The following is an 18,471-nucleotide window of genomic DNA, read 5'->3' as shown; positions in this document are numbered from 1 at the left end:
GCGGAGAGGAAGGGTCTGCGGCCTCCTCCTTGTCCTGGGAACCGGGAGAGACAGGAGGTCAGTGAGCATACAGAAACGGAGACTCACAGGGAGACCCGCAACGGGAGAGAGCGTTTAGGGCATTCAAGGCTAGTTAAATCGTAGAAGACAGATTCCACTGGGTAATGACGCCACCAAGATAGGGGTCCTCCGGCTGGACCACCCAGATGGGTGCCTCAGTAGGCGGGCTCCCTCTACCAGCACCAGGGTGAGGGGTGGGGAGGAGGGGAGCTGTCAGGCTCTTCTGGCCTTTGGACAGTCCAGAAAGTTTGGAAACGGTTTGTGTCCAGTCAAAATTTATTAAAAACAAAACTGAAGGACTACTATCCCCTCCGTCCTCCTCCCCAGGAGGGAAAGCAACCTATAATGGACTTCGTAATAACCGTCCAGTTCCTTGCACTGTGGCTCACCCTTATCCCAAGGGAAGGTCAGCCCAAATGAAGTCCTGCCCAGAAGCACTAGACCCACCATTCTCTCCACCCGGATGCCACCTCCCAGGTCTGGTTTTGAATGGAGGCCTGTGCAGAGCCTGGAGGATGTGTGGGCAGGCTGAGCCAGTCCCTGAGGTTTTGGCCCTTGGGACAATCAATGCTGGAAGACAGTTTGACAGAAGTAGCTGCCATTTAAGGGAAAACATCTGGTAAAGCCATACCTCCTTATCAGAGGATTAGGCAATTGTGTCTGAAGTTTGGTGGCTCTATTTGGGTTGTAGAAGGCATGGGAAACTGAAGGCTAACTTCAGTGTCTCTGTGCATTTTTCTGGAGAGAGTTTTGCCAGATATGTGGAGGCCATAATGCCCTAGATGTTAAAACTGGCTGGGTAAGCCTGATGAGTTTTGCTCCTTTTCAGATAGTTGCTCAGGGCCTCAGTGGATTGTGATGGTCAGAGAAACCAGACTTTGTCTCTCAGGGTCTCCAGAATCACCTGCTGCAATGACATTCTTATTTGGAATTCATGCCCTGAAGACTCTTCCCACCTGCAGTTAGTCTCTTACCCCATACCATGAAGGGTGGCTCCAGCGTCTCTGTAGGTCATGCATAATCCCCACTCAGCCTCTGATTCCTTTCTTAAAAGACGAAAGGAATTTCTTCTTTTTTCTTCTTTTCTTAAAAGAAGAGCCCTTCTCTAGAACAAGTTTCCAGATGACTTTGGGCCATTTTGTTCCTTACTTTTCTTCTTCATGCCTAAGATGAGTGGTCAGATGTTAGTTGCCTACACCTCTCCCTGCTCCCCCACCTCCCGTACCCCAACACACATTTTTCCTAGCCCCTGTGAATTCATCTTGGCAAAAGTCCACAAGTGGAAGTTTTGGAAGGAAAGGCTCACAATATGATGCCTGGCACTTTCTAATAGCTCCAGTTTTTGTGAGTGTGGTCCTGAAGTTAAGAGGGATGGGAGATGAGTCATTTATATATGAGCCTCCTCTCTGTGCTTCAGAAAGTAAGAGTGATTCACAAGATCTTCCTTAATTTTGTTGTGACAATGAAAAGAGCTAATATAGGTGAAATGCTACAACAGTGACTGCTTTTATCATGTGGGATTTCTAGACTTCCATATGCAGTTTCTCTTTGCCCTCCTGGGAAATTATGGAGAAGCAGGATAAGGACAGTTTAGATACGTGGGTCTTTTAGCCTCCTGATTCTGAGGGCAGCTGGATAACCTCTCTGTGAGGCCTCTGAACCCAGCTTGACCCCAGAAAAGGGTGGGAGGTTGTGGAGGCTGCCTTATGGAGTGTTAAGGCACTGTCAGATGTTGTTATCCCTGCTTGGGGATAAGGGACAAGGGAGGGACAAGGACTTGGAAGGAGCATTAGTCCAGGGCCCAGTGTTCAGCCAGGCCCTGGCCATGAGTCAAGACCACTGGTCACCCTGTGTGGGAGAAAAGGCACTGCTGTTTGCTTTTAAAGGTGTAAGAGTCAAGGAGAAATGGGCATCAAAGCACTTTGTAATGAAAGCAAATTTCAGGACAGTAATGGTGAAACAACCCCCCCACCCCATACCATCTCTGCTAGGATAGGGGAGGGGGCCTTTGGGTGCTTGGGTGTTGGAGAACTGTGACCACAACATGGGCCCTTCCAGCTAGTAGCTTCAGGAAGAAGCAAGCCTTGGGCTTGGGGAGGTCCTCCAGCTCCTGGATGGTTAGGTGGTGGGTATAGGTTGTAGGCTGTCCAGAGCTTGGATGCCACTGGGCTCGAGCCTATAGGAGCCAAGGGTTGACAGGTGTGGAAGCAAGAGTGACTGCAGAACTGGCTGGCTCCAAGAACATGAGGAGCAAGTGTCATGGACCCAGCAAAAACATCTGAAAACATCCAGTTTCCTGTCCTGGGTGCCTGGCCGTTGGCTCTAGGAGTACAGAGAGAAGGGGGTGCTTGCTCAGAGTTCCAGAAGCCACAGGTTCTGCCTGCCTGAAGGAAAAACTGTTTCGTGGCGCCCACTGCTGGCTCAGGACCACCAGCCCCCTCTGCAGGTTGGGCAATGGTGGGGTGGGGGGGAAGGCATGATCTGCCTCCTCATTCCCCAGAAAGGCGGACCGCTGGGCTTCTGAGATCCAGTTGACCCTGCTCCCTGAGGAACACATCTTGCAGTGCCTCTGTGCTCTGGGTTCGGCAGCTGCCAGGGAGGAGATGGGGACCGACCGCCAGAAGTCTCCTCACCTCCCACTATTACCGCAGTGGAGACTCCACTGCGCGGGGAAACTTCGATGGCCACAGCCCGCGCCTCGGCTTGGAAGGTGACCGAGGGCCCCAGATCACTGCTGCGGCAGCCCGGCGACGCCGACTGTTTAAAGGGAAGCTCCCTTTGCTCTGACATGTCACCAAAGTGAGAAGCAAAAATATTTTCTTGATTAAAATTTTGCCCACACCGAGGTAGCCAAATCAGCTCCCGAACCCTATTCCTCTTCCCACGTCTCCTCGTCCCTTCCTTTCGGCCTGAACGCGTGCTTGCTGCCAGGAGGCCCAGCATCCAGCTGGAGAAGGTACTCAGGGTTCTCAGACTATCGCTCCGAGCGGGTCTGCTGGCCACTGAGGCGTTCCCTACCCCCTGCCTCAGCTCTCCGGAGCCGGGGTTTCTCGGGAAGCGAAGAGGCTCCTGCGGATCGGCGCGTCTGGTGGCCCTGGCCCAGCTTCCGATTCCATTTAACACAACCCGCGCATCTTATCTCCGCGTCGCCTCCCCGGGGGTCCCACCCACCCCCTGCCCAGCCCAGCCCAGCCCAGCCCAGCCCGGCGGAAGCGGGGCCGCGAGCTTTTGAAGTTCGGAGAATTTCAATCCCAGAGGAGCCGGCTGGACCTAAACCCCCGCCCCAGCGGGGGAGGGGACAGCAGGCCCGCAGACAGGAGGGGGTTGTCCCCCCCGCCGCGGGAGGTGAGAAGCGGTAGGGGCCCGGGCTGGACCCCACTTAGGCTGCTATCACCCCCTCTCTTTTACGGGGTCGCCCAGGCCTCGGCGACGCGCGGGTTTTAATCCCTCTGTGAATTTACCTTTCTTCTGCCGCATAGGGAATAACCTCCATGATACAGTGATAACCACGCTATTAAAGTGCCTCCCCGTAAGCCAAAAACAAACACTCCCTCCCAACACCGCCCGCCCTAGAAAACCCCAACTAGAAACAGTGCTCTTATCGAGCCTCCTGTTTTCTTCTTCTTCCTGTTAAAAATTAGACCTCTCTTCATCTGATATTAATGAAAGATGCTTTTGGAAGAAGTGATATTTGGCTTAAAAAGGAAAAAAAATTTCTCCTGCCACCGAGGTACCTTAGGCGCCTAAATTAGATAGGGAAAATTGAGACATTTTCAAACAGTGGAGGCAGGAGTCAGGAGAGGGATGAAGGCGTCCCTGAAGCTTCAGATCCGAAGCCCAGAAGAGGCAGCCCCCTCCGGGAGAGGCTGAGCCCGGGGCTCCAGCCTCCTTCCTCCCGGGACGCCAGGGGAAGTCCGGCTCGGACGGGCCGGGCCCGGGAAAGAGACCCAAGTGCCACCTCTAGATCTCTCAATCCTACCCCGCTTTCATCTCACACGGAAAACCCGGAGGAAAAGAGGATCAAACACAGAGCACTCCCATTGAATGCAAAGCTGGGGGCGGGGCGGGCGGCCAGGAGTCCCTCTGAGGACACGGCCTCGCCGAGGTGAGCGCAGCGGGGGGGCTGCTGTGAGTCGGCCGAGGGCTGCGGAGGATAGAGGAAGGGGAGGCGGGGAGCGCCCCAGGCCCAGGGCTGGAAGTGCCCAGAAGAAGGTGAAGGATAGTGGCAGATCTAACGCAGACGCTGGTGGCTCTACTTTGACAGGAAGGAAGGAGCAAGCCAGGTGTTCCCTCAGGCTCTGCCTACCAGCTAGCTAGAGAGGACAGGGCACCACGAAATCCTAGGACAACTCTCTGCCAGGGCAAAAGGCTCTGAACTCTGACCCGGATCACTCTTCTCACCTTTGAAATATTCTCCAGGACTCTGGGGCTGGCAGTGCTTAGCACCTGGTGACTCTGGGAGTCCCGGGCATTGGAAATGTTTATGTGAACCTTCCCTTCCAGTTCCCTCTGCACACCCGACCCCAAGGGGAGGTTTCTTATCAAGTGGGGGGGGGGACATGTGGAAGGCAGAACTTGAGAAGGGAGCTTCTGTCTTTCCTCGTTTCCTTCATCACCTCTGGAAGCCCACAGATAGGAAGATTGAGGCAGGGGGGAAGAGGGAGAAGAGTTGAGAAAAAAAGGAGGAAGAGAGAAAAAAGATAAAGTTAAAAATACTTAGTGATAGAGGGACTTTTCTTTAGAATTTCAGAAGTTGGGGCTTTGTCTTGGAACGTACAGAAGGAGGAGGGGCAAAGCAGCCTTTTGCAGCCGTCAGCTTAGCGCTAGAAGCTCCTAGAAAGGGGCAGAGAAAGTCTGGGGGGAGCAGTTGCAGAGCAAAGAAGGGGCCTGCCTTCTAGCCTCAGCAAAATGAAGAGAGACCCAGCCTGCCTACCTAGCCCCAACACATTCAAAACTGGCAAGGGGGCAGTTTCCTAATGGGTTCCACCTCTCCTGGAAGCAGACCTGAGAGGGAGCCTGTGGCTATTCCCAAAGACATTCGGCACTACTCACACACCCCCAGCCCTGCCCTGGAGGTCCCCCTCTGTCTTCTACGACTGATGAGAACTCCAGTCACTTGTACTTTCATGGCATTTTCGATGCCTTCTCTCTCTTCGATCCCAATGCCACCCACTTTTGGAGCAGGGGACCAAAACCCTGGGGTAGGGCACTAGGGAGAACCCCTTTAGACAACCCTCCATGAACCCCAATGCCGCGTGCTGGTCTTTCTCGACCCCTGACCCAAATCTCCGGGTAAGAACAGGACCTTCTCCCAGCTAGGAGCCTTTGCCGCTGCCTCTGTGGGAGCCGCATTTGCCAGAGCTTCTTAACTCCCAAAAAAACCTGTTTCGGGGGAATTCGTTGACTCTGAACGAATACATTAAAATACGGGCAAGAAAAGAAACAAGGCCACCCTTAGAACCTCTCCCCCACTCTACATACCTGAAGTGCAGGCGAGGCCCCAGCAAATGGGAGATTTCTTCCTTGAATAGCCATCTGGAGGTCAAGCCAGGCTGTGGAAAGCTTATGGTCACCTAGATGGAGAGAGGGGCGATGGGGAAAAAAAAAAAAAAGCGAACATTTGGAGTCAGCAGCCAAAGCCGTCTTTGAAGAAAAATATTAAGACATTTATCTCGTGCCCCTTGGGGAAGAAAAATGGCAAAGTTCTCTTTTGGTTCCTAGGAGGAAGGAAACAGCTGGGGGTAGGGGCTGGGAGGAGGAGGGAGGAAAGTAGACCCCAGGATCAAGCTGTCCAGACAACTTGCGGGGGAGGGAATATGCTTTTCGGTAGCTTGTTAATGAAAAAAAAAAAAAAAAGGAGCCGCGGCGCGGTTAGCTCACCAGGGACAGACAGTTGTGATAATAAGAGAAGCGAGGCTTGTGAATCGGCCTTCACACTTCTAAAATGCAGTTATGGATTCTCTCATCAGTGTTAGAACAAGGCACCAAGTTAAGAAAACAAAAGCCCAAACAAACAAAAAAATTGTATATATATCAAAAGCGTATTCAATTACTGAGTCCCGCAACCCCTGCCGAACTCGCCGCGTTAAGCTCCCTTTTCTTCCTGCGGAATTCCATTTGCATCCCCAGTGCCTGGGTGTCTCCCTCTCTCAGTGTGTGTGTCTCTCTGTTTTCACACTCTCCTCCCCATTCGAGCGAGGCCCACACCTGGCGCATCACTGCCGAGCCATTAGCTGCGGGTCTCCTTTCATCTTCGCTGTGGCAGACGTTTCTATTTATCCACTTGCGCTCACCGAGTGGCGTCACCAGCGGTACTGTAATGACGACTGCAGCAGGAGGATGACAGCTTAGAAAGAAGAGGGCAATGGGGCTTCCTCCCAGAGGCGGTGCGGCACAGAGGAGCGCTCGCATCACAAGGTGACCCCAGCTCCCCACCGCCACCGCCGCCGTCACCGTCGACACCGCGTTCCGGCCGCTCCGCGCCCGCCCAGTCGCCTGGCCTCTTTCTCCCTCCCGCAGCCAAGATCTGTCGGACCGCTGGGGACCCAGGGAGCCGGGGGGCTAGGAGCTCACTTGGGGCTTTCCCCCTCCCCCCTCCGAGAGTCCGGGATGGAGAGCCGAAAGGACATGGTTATGTTTCTGGATGGCGGTCAGCTTGGCACTCTGGTTGGCAAGAGGGTTTCCAATTTGTCCGAAGCCGCGGGCAGCCCGCTGCCCGAACCGCCCGAGAAGATGGTGCCCCGTGGTTGCCTGAGCCCGCGGGCCGGTCCTCCGGCCGCCCGGGAGCGCGGCGGGGGAGGCCTGGAGGAGGAGCCGGTCGACGGACTAGCAGGCAGCGCTGCGGGGCCGGGCGCCGAGTCGCGGGCAGCCGGGGCCGCGGTGCTCGGCCCCGGACCTCCGGCTGCCTCCGCCGACAGTCTCTCTGGCCAGGGGCAACCCAGCAGCTCAGACACCGAGTCGGATTTCTATGAAGAAATCGAGGTGAGCTGCACCCCGGACTGCGCCACGGGGAACGCCGAATACCAGCACAGCAAAGGTAGCCACCGCGCCCCTTCTCTCCCCCGGCCTCCCACCGCGCCCACCTTCCACTTCAGCTCTAGAGTAGAGGAAGACACTCCTTTACCCCCAGGGCGGGGTGGCTGGGGGAACCCACCTGAACAACTCATCCCCCGCTATCTGCGCCCTGGCGGGGGTCTCCTTCTCTGCTCTGGCATTGGCGGGACTGAGGGTGACAGCTGTGCTTTGGGGGAAGGAGGGAGACGCAAGCCCTGTGCTTGAGGGGGATTCAGAGTGCACCCCAACCCCCCAGAGCTTTGTGGCACTGCTTCAGCTGCGCGGGGAAGACACTTTCTCCCTGCGTGGGCGAGATCAAACGAGGGTCCAGGCAGTTTGTGGCTAGCAGGGTGTAGGGCGCATCCAGGCGCGGAAGCGGAGTCCATAAAGGACCGTAAAATCGCGACCGACTAGGGCCGACCGGCTGCTGCGGCCCTCCGACCAGTTTGCACGTCGGTCAGAGGTCCAAATTACCTTGTCACTTCCCGGGCTCGGTGGCGCCAGGTCGGAAATGGTCCCAATGGTCTAATTGCCTTTGGTCTCCGGTTGCATTTGAAAAGGCAGTGCTCTGGCCCTCCCCCCATTCACCTTTCCTTCCTAGTCCCACTCCTCCACCCAAAGGAAAAGAGCGGCAGGGGGCAGGAGCCCCACCCTTCCCTGGGTTTCAGCTCAAATTGGGGGGGGGGTTGTGTGTCACTGTTGTAACTGGAGAACCCCTCCCTGACCAGGGGCTAGTGAGGAGGTGGGGTGAATGATCAAAAAGGGAGACTCCCTGAGAGGGGTGGAAAGCTAGGAGGAAGAGCCCACCAGCAGACACTCCTCCACAAAGCTGTGCCAGTGGGTAAGAAGACCCTGGTGTGGAAGAAAACCCACCCCCTGGCCTTGGCAGCCAACACCTTGCTGAGAACCCACATCCACCCATTGCCATCTAACCCAATCCAGACTAACCACAGCATACTCTCAGAGTAACCCATACTCCATTCATATATAGTCAGGCAATAGGACAGTCATACACACACTCCTGGGCCCATTCCCACAGCACACGCAGCCTAGTGTACATTCCCACACCTGCACCAGCCATCTGGCACACAAAGCAAGGAAACTCAGTCCCTGCCCAACATCCAACAATGCACCAGGACCCAAGTTCACAACACTCCAGCACAAAGGGGCATCTCAACTCACTTGACTGTCAGATATGCGTATCCTTGCCCACTCCTGTCAACCGTGGGCAGAAAGTTCAGAGTGGCTGCATCTGTCCTGTGCCCCTAGGCAGGTGGCCAGGGCGCCTGGGGCTTTTGTACCCAGCAGGCCTAACACAGCAGCCCGGCCAGGCCTAATGGCTGCTATGTACTCATCTGAATGGTGAGCCTCTGTCCTCCATTCCTGGGTTCTCAAAGTCCCTGCCACCCTAGCAGAGGTAGAGTCTGGGGCTACTGAGAAGAGGAGGGAAGTCCCTTTCCATCACCCCCTCCACACAACATCAACCAGGACCTACAGCCCCACATCAACAGCGTCTGTATTTGTTGTGTGTTCTGTGTGTGCCTATACTCTGGGCTCCCTGAACAGGGCCTGGCTCTGAGGCACTGGCCAGCAGTCCCAATGGCAGCAGCGAGACCCCCAAAAGCAATGGCAGCGGTGGCTCTCAGGGCACCCTGGCCTGCAGTGCTAGTGACCAGATGCGACGGTACCGTACTGCCTTCACCCGGGAGCAGATTGCACGACTGGAGAAGGAGTTCTACAGGGAGAACTATGTATCCAGGCCTCGGAGATGTGAGCTGGCGGCTGCCCTAAACCTGCCAGAAACCACAATCAAGGTATGAGCCACACGGAGGAGGGGGAGGGGTGCACCCCGTCAGGAGGAAGTAAATACCACCTTCCCACTTCCTAAATCATGAACCAGGAAGTAAGGCCTGGAGTCTCTTTACAGGACAGCTAGGCCGGGAGTGTCTAAGCCTGGTGCAGGAGCCAGGTGCATGCAGATTTGCCCCTAGGGGAGACTCTCTTTCGTGGCCAAATAAACAGCGGGGATGAAGTGCCTGGGCAGGTGACAAGGAAGTGCTTCCAGGGAGAGCCTCAGGAATGGGACGTATTTTGAGGGGATCGCTGCCTGCTGCCTTAGACCGGTGGAGTTCTTGGTTGCCCCACTACTTTCCCAGCCACACTGCGTTCGGGCGTCCTGGCAGCGCGGGCTGAGGGGAGGAGGGAGAGAGCCTGTATGGGAGGGATTCCAGATCCAAAGGGGTGGTGGTGGGATCTGCCCGCCCCCAGAGGAGCTCCTCTTCGGCTCTTCCCTGTGCTACCCGCACCGTCGCCCGCGGTGGGACGGGACTTATGGGTTCTGCGCACCGGGCCGGGCGGCCGCCGAACCCGCTCCTCTCCTTCTCGCCCGCCAGGTGTGGTTCCAGAACAGGCGCATGAAGGACAAGCGGCAGCGGCTAGCCATGACGTGGCCGCACCCGGCCGACCCCGCCTTCTACACGTACATGATGAGCCACGCGGCGGCCGCGGGCGGCCTGCCCTACCCCTTCCCGTCGCATCTGCCCTTGCCCTACTACTCGCCGGTGGGTCTGGGCGCCGCGTCCGCCGCCGCCTCGCCTTTCAGCGGCCCGCTGCGCCCGCTCGACACCTTCCGCGTGCTCTCGCAGCCCTACCCGCGGCCCGAACTGCTGTGCGCCTTCCGCCACCCGCCGCTCTACCCGGGCCCGGCGCACGGACTGGGCACCGCGGCCGGCGGCCCCTGCTCCTGCCTCGCCTGCCACGGCGGCCCGGCCAACGGGCTGGCGCCCCGCGCCGCCGCCGCCGCCGCCTCGGACTTCACCTGTGCCTCCACCTCCCGCTCGGACTCCTTCCTCACCTTCGCGCCGTCGGTGCTCAGCAAGGCCTCCTCGGTGGCGCTGGACCAGAGGGAGGAGGTGCCCCTCACCAGATAAGGGGCCGCCCGCGGGCAGCCGGCTCCAGGACGCCCGTGGGGACCCCTCGGGGACTCAGACCGCATCCCTCCCCGCCCCAGGGGCACCGAGGGGAAAGAAGAGGGCCGCCGAGGACCAGCGGGACTTGGTTTCGAGCATTGAGCATCGAAATGCCTGGGAAGGGGTCCTGGCTGGCGCGTTTGGGGAGCAGGAGTGGGGTTGGGGAGGCCGAGCCTGAAAGACCTTCCTCTGGGTAGGCCCCTCTTTGCATTTTTCACCCGACCCACTGCCCTGATCTGGGCTTGAGGCCGTGGCTCCAAAGCTTAACAAACTTAGCAGCAACAGCAACCAATATCAAGCCCCTTAGCCCCCAACCCCCAACCCCCAACCCTTTTCTCACCTGGACCCCTCCCCCTTGCAAAGGCCAAGCCCATGCGATGGAAAGGGAAATTGCTGTCTCTCTGAACAAAATGCTGTGTATGCAGAGCAGGTAGAGATTAATCTTTGCCAGCTTTTCCAAGGCATGGCAAGGGGCTTGTGGATGACAATACACCAGCCATCTAGGGGAGAGAGGGAGATGATTTACTACCCTCCCAAAGAAGCAGGGGGTTCTCTGGCCCCTCTGGAGCCTCAGTTACAGGATATTTTCTGATTCTGGCATCTACCAGCACCTGATCTCTTTCCTCTCTCCTGGCTTCTTCTCTCCTTGTAACTTCATCTCCACCCTCACTTTTTGTGTCCTGTGGGCAGGGAAGCTGCAGATACCTTTGGGTCCCCTGGTAACTTCTCCCAAGCCTCTTCTCCTTGGGCCCAGCACACACCCTGATTAGCAAGTGATGTGTGTGAGGAGGGTTTTTGAATGTTGAATGTATAATAATGATTACCATGCTGCTGGCTGGCCATGGAGCCCAGAGCGGAGCTGTTAACAAGGCGCCCAGGGAAGAGCTTAGGGAGCAGGAACCTCATCTCCCTCCCTCCATATCTGGTGGCAAATTAGAGGCTATTTCCAGCCTTTTTCTTTCATTCACTAGGAGCTTTCTGGCCCTTCTCTTTGCATTTGGCATTTCACACCCATCTGCCTCCCAAGCTGCCAAGGGGCTTGACTTTCAGAATACTAGTGGGAGCCTTCTGCTGCTTCTGGGGACTTTGTCTCTCCCCTCCTCCAGGGCTTGTTTGGGAACCACTCCCAAATTCTCACATCTGTAGTCATTCTTGCAGCCAGTTTTTGAGGGATAGGAGAACTTATACCCCCACAAAGGCAAGTTTCACTCTGAATGGGAGGGAGTGGTTCTTCCTGTAGGGACTGAGTTTGATTTGGTTTTCCTTTGAAGCCCAAAGAATTTGCTGTTAGAATTTGTTGACCATATTGCAATAAAGCTGGATATGATTCTCACTTTAGCATTTTAAATTTTTTGGTAGCAGGCAGTTTGTTAACTCCTTTTGAATTACTAGTTCAACTATAGCCTTGGGTAGGGGAGGAGTCAAAAGAGGGACACACAGACAGTCTCCCAAGCCCAGATTTGGCATTGGCAGTCTCTAAATGGACATTTCACAGAGGTGAAGAAGGAGGAGCTGCTGTGGGGTGCCTATTTCCTTAATTTTGTGCACATTAGGAGACTTGGCTCAACTGGTCCAGCAGAGCGCTGAGCCCATCGGGGACTCATCCTTATGAGTCCTCCCCATCTGCTCCAATGCTTTGAGGAAAGGGGATCCTGGACTCCGGTCTCTGTAATCCTATCTCTACCCCAACCTAAGGTGGAGACAAATGGGGTGGAGGGAGTGGAGGTGGAGCACTGTGGAGAGCTGGGTTTGTTGGTCAAGCTGAGTCTGCATCTTATGTTGAAGGGAGAGGAGGGAGGACTCCTGAGTTGGAAAGAGAGGGTTTGAATCCTTTTCAAACAGGAAGTCATCTCCAAGGATGGAATTCTGGGCTGGTCAGGGTAAAAGGACAGACAATCCTGAATGGCCACAAAAGGACAGACAATCCTGAATGGCCACATCATTGTCATTCTCTGTCCCTATAGGAGAGCCACTGTGGCTGCCTCTGAAGTCGTGCTCAAGCAGGAAGGAGATGGGTGTCCTCAGCAGGCGGGGAGCTCAGGACTGTATGGGTTCAAGGGTCCTCTGCCCGTGTACCCATGGGCAGGCGGGGGTCTCCTTAATCAGCCTTCATCCCTCCTGGGGCTTTAGAGCAAACCCTGTCCAACACAGTACTCCCCACCCTCCCAAGCAAATCGTTGTGCTGAGGTTTCCAGCATCCTCTCTGCCACTCATCCCGCCCCCCTAGCCCTATGCAGCTCCTTCTGCAGTTGGGAAGCTCCTGGTGCCAAACCCGGCAAATTTTTGGGTTACTTAGCATAGGGCCAAGATTGCTTGCGACAGGTAAATGGGCTGCGGGCTGCCGTAATGCCAGGCGTATTTTCAGTTAATAGGGAGGGAAAATGAGGTGTCTGCAGCGATATTGGAAAGTACAAGATCGATGATCCGGCCTCGTGTCCAATCAGCAGCCTTTAATTGACTGTATTTTCTGGGTAATTGAGCCTCTCTTCCTCCAAATTGAAGTGGAAGATATAACAATACATCTTGCCAGGAGGAATTACTCATTACTTCATAATGAAATTTCCCTTTTGCCAAGGTTTGCGGTTTGGCGCTAGGCACGCACTACTCACTCCCTTGCAGACCCCCGCACCTAAAAATAGACTTTTCCCACCTGCACCGGAAGCAGCATCTGGCCCAATTAGGTGGTGGTCGTTTTAGTGGGGGCTGGGGTGGAGATGATCTTAAAGGCACTGCGTCCTCCGCAGCCTCCTTCTCTTCATCTGTAAAATGAGAAGGCCAGTCCAAGCAAGAGGGCTGACATGGTATTATTGTTTTCATTTTTCAATTTTCCGACAGTCTCTACTTAGTTTCCCTCCGTCTCAGTCCCATTTTGCAGGTGGGAAAACGGAGGCTCTGGCCTCACACAGGTATTAGTGACTCATGTAGCTAGAGGCACCCAGCTCCGGTGGCTTCCCCTCCCATGCCTTAGACCTCTTTGGGGCCCAGAGTCCACGGTTACCCTCCTTAAGTCTGACAACTCACATCCGACTCACACTTTTCCTAGGCTCCTCAACATAGTCGGGGACCCAGCGGGGCCTGGGAGCGCAGACGTACGCTCAGCCGCGGTCCTTTTGGCCCGGGAAGAATAGCCACCCCGCAGCCCGAGTGCGCGCTCAGCGCAGGCCGTCGCCCGTCTAGTTAGCGAGTGATTGATTGCCTTATTAAAGCGTGTTCTTGTAAGTGTGACCAAACTGATTGCATTGCATATGTTTGGGATAATGCTCATTTTAAACAACAGGATAAAGAGGATGAGCTCGGCAGAGCCTCCGAAGAGGAAATGATTCCGGCCACCAGCTCCCTAACTCTGGCATTAAATTGCCCGGTTACATAGCAAATCACTTGGTTTCTCCACCCTTGTCTGCATCCCCCCCCCCCCACCCCGTTGGCCTGCAGTTTGATTGCATCCCCCAGCATTGTCTGCCCCACCAATGATTTTTTCTAGTGACTTATGTCGGCCCTGCTTTCCCAACCGGGAAACCTGCAGCTGCACATTCCACACATCGAGTCCCTCTGCCCCCATTCCAGGCAGAGTGAGAGGTGATTCAGGATGCGCCCTCTCAGCCCAGGCCTTCCAGGGAGATATGGCCCTAGACGGTCGTGGCTAACGGGAGCTTAGGTCCCCGCCCCAGTCGTGTGTTTCCCCACCCCCAGCCTAGCACGTTCCTGAAAGTTTAAAAGATTCTTTTGTTCCCTGGGCTTTTCCTGCTCGGTTGCTTCCATTATTCCCCAATCGAGGAAACACCCGCAGCCATATGTCGGGAGAAGGGCGTGGGTGTCACGGGCGGACAGTTGTCAGGATGACCCGCGGATGGCATTCTCCTAGTGGAAAGAGCTTTTCCTTCCTAGCATCCTCTCTAAGCACCCTCATCCGGAGTGAGAGAGGGAGTAGTGTCAGTGATTAGGGCAGGAAAAGGAGTTTGGGCCCCAAAATGGAGATTTTCTTCTAATTACTCTGCCCCCACCCCAATCCTTGTGGCTCGGTTCTCTTTCTGGGCCTGTTCCCTAACAAAGAAATCCTCAGCCAGCCTCCACTCACTCCAGTCGACTTGCACGGGAGCCAAACTGTTGGCAGACTGAACTTCCTAAGGGACACCTTTCAGGTATGCTGGAATTCTGATTTGTTCAAGATGATGATGGTTATCAGGATGTCAGAAACGATGCCACCCTTTGGGGTGTCATTTGTCAGTGCAGTCGCACGGATTCGTTTGCAAGACCCAGCTAAAACAGGTCTGGATAAGTGACTTGATCCAAACGGAAAAATTCTTCCGTAGCTCAGCTCCTCCCTGGCTCTGTGGGGGCAGACACATCAGTGCATTAGGGTGAAACCAAGGCCCAGCTCACCATTTGTGCCGATTTGTGGACCCCGAAATGTTAACCCTGAGGAGGGAAAAAGCCGACTACAAAACACAAGCTACCGTCTACAAAGCAAATAGAAACACAAAGTCCTTTCCAAAATCGCTTTCTCAGCAAATAAGTGTGTGGTATTCTGAGCAGGAGCAGGAGAAAGATTGCCACTTAAAAATAACATGAAAGCATTAAGTAATTATTTAAAACAAGGCTGTTTAGAAAAATATTTGTATTTATTGCAGCTGCTCAATTGGCCTCGTTAAAGTCGGCAAGCATTTAAATTGTGTTACAATCTCATTTAAATCCTTCTCCGTTCCAGCAGGCTGAAGAGCTTGAATAGACCAATCACTTCATAATGATGATGAATGAGAAATTAATTCAGATACAAGCAAGACAATTTAGGCCTTCATCTGTTTAAATAGCCTTCCAATATTATTCGCAATCGCGGGTCACAGATTGAATCAATTGTCCAATCTTGTGAAAGTCATATCCTTGCATCTTCATCGAGATTATTTATAGCGCAGTGAGGGCTGCTGAAAGGTATACGCTGTTAACAGGGACAATTACTTAAAGGGAAGCGTTTATAAAATGGAAAACAAATGCCGGGGTTAGTAACAAATGGGATCAAAAGCAGCCATTCCAATCTGGCTCCTCAAGGGAAGCTAGCGGGCGCGGCCTCTGCAGGATGAGGGGCGCCGAGGGCTCGGCCTCTGGCCTCCCGCCGCCCAGGTGAGGCCCGGGCTTCCCGGCACGCCAGCCGGCGCTTTGGCTGCCGTGGCGACCCGGGGCCAGCTTCGTCCCGGTCTTCAGGTCTGGCGGGAACCTGCGGAAAAGTTCGCCGCGTCTCAGCCTCACTTGGGCATCTGGAGGCGCCGTGCCCGCAGACGCCAGCCGCAGGCGGTGCCCTTTGTGCCGGGTCCTGGCCACGCCCGGGATTCACCCACCAGCTCTGACATGCTTTGGCCTCGGCCGCAGAGGTTGGAGGCTTCCCCAGGCAGGGGACTTGGGGGATGGACTTCTGGACTCGGTCTCCTTCTACCCTTGGCCTCGGGTCCCATTTCCACGGGGCCTGTCGCCCTGCCGTCCCAGGGCCAGGGGTCTCTTCCTGTCCTGCGGGGCCTGGGCCCCTCCCCGGCCCGTTTCTCCCGGTGCCCTCGGGCCTGCGAGTGGCATCCAGCTCCGCAAAGAAGAGCCAGTTCCTTCCTTCCGCCGTCGAAGTGTCGCTCCCCGCATCTTGAAATAACCCCCGAGGGACGCTGTCCCCTGCGTTGTCTGCCTCGCGTCCCCAGTGCAGCCCATGAGGCCGAAACGACTCCCGGGTGACATGTGCCTCCCCGAGGTGTCCTCTTCCCCTTCCTGGGGCAGGTTAGGCAGAGAACCTGAGCAAGTGCGCGGGGGTAGGGTGGGTTTGTCCCCCACCCCCACCCCGCATCGGTCCAGGCGCGGCTGGTGGTGTGTGCCGCGTCTACACGGTCTCTGTTTGCGGACCCAGGGGCGACCGAGCCTTTGCAGGCGGCGCTCTTTGGGGATAAATGTGCGGTGGGCTCATGTACAGAGCCTTGAGTAGGAGGGGAGAGCGAGGGGCTCCCAGTGAACCCAGAGAGGAGTCCTCGAGGTACAGCACCCTCGCCACTCCCATCTGCGTCGAAGTGCTTTTAATTTTTTTATTCCTCTGTATTTCTGTGTTTTGAAACAAAAGCCCAACTAATGGATTCCTGGAGCTCTGAGGACCCACTCCCGGGAGCGACTTTGATGTATTGCTGTCCAATTAGTGCCTTTAATTGGTGTCCTTAGGGACAAGCTTGCCCGGAGCTGGGACACAGCCTCCTCTCGCCTCTCCTGCCCACTGGAAAGGTAAAATTTATAACGCACTGCAGCAATCCCTTGGGAGAGCGAGCGAGGAAGGGAGGCTGGGGAGGAAGAGAGAGATACAGTTCCATCTTGCAGTTCCCAGACTGTCCGGGCGCAGGGGTCGTGGATAAGGGCCCAGATCACCCGATTTCTACAGTTTCCTGACTCCCTCGCGGACCTGGCAGGAGGGCTCCGGCTGAGTCGCTGAGGATTATGAATTTGTTCGCAGAAAAGCCAAGGGAGCTGCGTATTGTCTGTAGAAGCCCACCCCATGTGGTCTCTCAACTCGTTAATAATGGCTGTTTGTTAACAAGGATGCGGAGGTTAAATAATCTGGGTGGAAGATTAAACATGCCTCATCAAGGCGCTGGGAGCAGAGTCTCACAGAGACCTGCACCAGAGCGGCTGGGCTTGCTGGAACCTGGAGGAAGGTGGGCATGAACCGCCTGCAAGAAGCCCAGGGGTAGAGGAGGAGGGAGGGTCTAGGTCCCCTTTTCAGGGGACCCCTTTTCCCCTATAAAGTCAGCACAGACCCAAACCCTTGTAGTGTTGAAGAGCAAATCCCATCTAGGAGCCCAACCCATGAAGTGTGAATGTCAAATCCTGCAGGGAGAATCTGCTGGAGATCAGAAATGGAGACCTGAGTCTGAATCCAGGGCCCATTTTGAGGAGTGGTGGCTACCTGCTGCCTTCCAAGCCTTACAAACTCATACCTCTGGGAAGTAAGGGATATTTGTATCCACATAATCCAGAGTGAGTTGCACTGGGTTGGAAAGCAGAAGATGAGGCTTCTAGCTTGTACTCGGCCCTTAAATAGCCATGTGTATATATTACATTATTTTCCTATTTTATAAAATAAACAGGAGGTAAGGCTTGATATAGATGATGTATAATATTTATCTTTCTTTCCTCAAGTTCTCACCAGAGTTATAGGGAGCTGAGCCCCTTCTCAGATACTCTGCTTTGGAAGGTTCAGTCAAGGAGGATTTTATTAAGCAAATATCTGAGAGCCTACTATGTGCCAGTTACTGTGAAGTGTGTATTTTTAAACTGTGACAGCATAATATCAAATTGTATATTCCTGTGTGTGTCATTCTCAAATATAACCTTGTGAAGGATGACAAGAGGGAAGGAAGTAGAGAGAGAGAACTGAATAGAATGTGTGTGGCACAGGAGATGGTGACTGCGCCGTAAAGTTAAAAGACACTTTCTCCTTGGAATGAAAGCTACCCAAACCTAGGCAATGTATTAAAAAGCAGAGATACCACTTTGCCAACAAAGGTCTGTATAGTCAAAGCTATGGTTTTCCCAGTGGTCATGTACAAATATGAGAGTTGGACCATATAGAAGGCTGAGTGCCAAAGAATTGATGCTTTCAAATTGTAGTACTGGAGAAGACTCTTGTGAGTCCCTTGGACAGCAAGGAGATGAAACCAGTCAATCCTAAAGGAAATCAACCCTGAATCTTCGTTGGAAGGACTGATGCTGAAGCTGAAGCTCCAATACTTTGGCCACCTGATGTGAAGAGCTGACTCACTGGGAAAAACCCTGATGCTGGGAAAGATTGAAGGCAGGAGGAGAAGGGGGTTACAGAGGATGAGATGGTTGAATGGCATCACCAACTCAATGGACATGTGTCTGAGCGGACTCCAGGAGATGGTAAAGGACAGGGAAACCTGGCGTGCTGTAGTCCACGGTGTCGCAAAGAGTCAGACATAACTAAGCGACTGAACAGCAACATAGGGTAGAGAGATTGGAGAGTGCAGGGAAAAGGAATCAGAAATAGAGGTCTTTGAGATGGTGGGAAAGTCAGGGAGGATGAATACCGCAGAAGCAGTTCCTTGATGGACAGTACTTTCAAGGGAGCAGAGAGAAGGTCCTGATATCTGACAGCCAATGAAATGTAAACAGTGGTTTCAGAAGTTAAAGTTCCACTCTTAACTAATTTCTCCAAAATATCACTTTCTGAGCCCACCAAACAAGATGGCGATGGGCAAACCCTGGGTTGAGGTTTTCCTTCAAATCAGCAGTAACTGTGGCTCCTACATTCCTTTGCCTTCACTTGGAAAGTCCAGTGACCAGATTTGTGGTGCTAGGCTGCGAGGTTGAATACCTAACCTTTATTGAGTACTTGGGCTTCCCTGGTGGCTTA

General features: G+C 54.5%; 1 protein-coding gene across 1 annotated transcript; it reads left to right on the top strand.

Moving 5' to 3' along the window:
- The first annotated feature begins 6,669 nt into the window (after window positions 1-6,669).
- Window positions 6,670-10,043, top strand: EVX1 (even-skipped homeobox 1). The gene is made up of 3 exons (XM_040259723.1): window positions 6,670-7,096; window positions 8,680-8,927; window positions 9,507-10,043. Exons 1-3 carry the CDS (start codon window positions 6,670-6,672, stop codon window positions 10,041-10,043), a joined length of 1,212 nt encoding a protein of 403 aa, XP_040115657.1.
- The last annotated feature ends 8,428 nt before the right edge of the window (window positions 10,044-18,471 follow it).

This window comes from Oryx dammah, unplaced genomic scaffold (assembly GCF_014754425.2).
Source record: "Oryx dammah isolate SB20612 unplaced genomic scaffold, SCBI_Odam_1.1 HiC_scaffold_18, whole genome shotgun sequence".
NCBI lineage: Eukaryota > Metazoa > Chordata > Mammalia > Artiodactyla > Bovidae > Oryx > Oryx dammah.
Note: the sequence above shows the minus strand (reverse complement) of the source record. Positions and strands in the feature narration are given on the sequence as shown.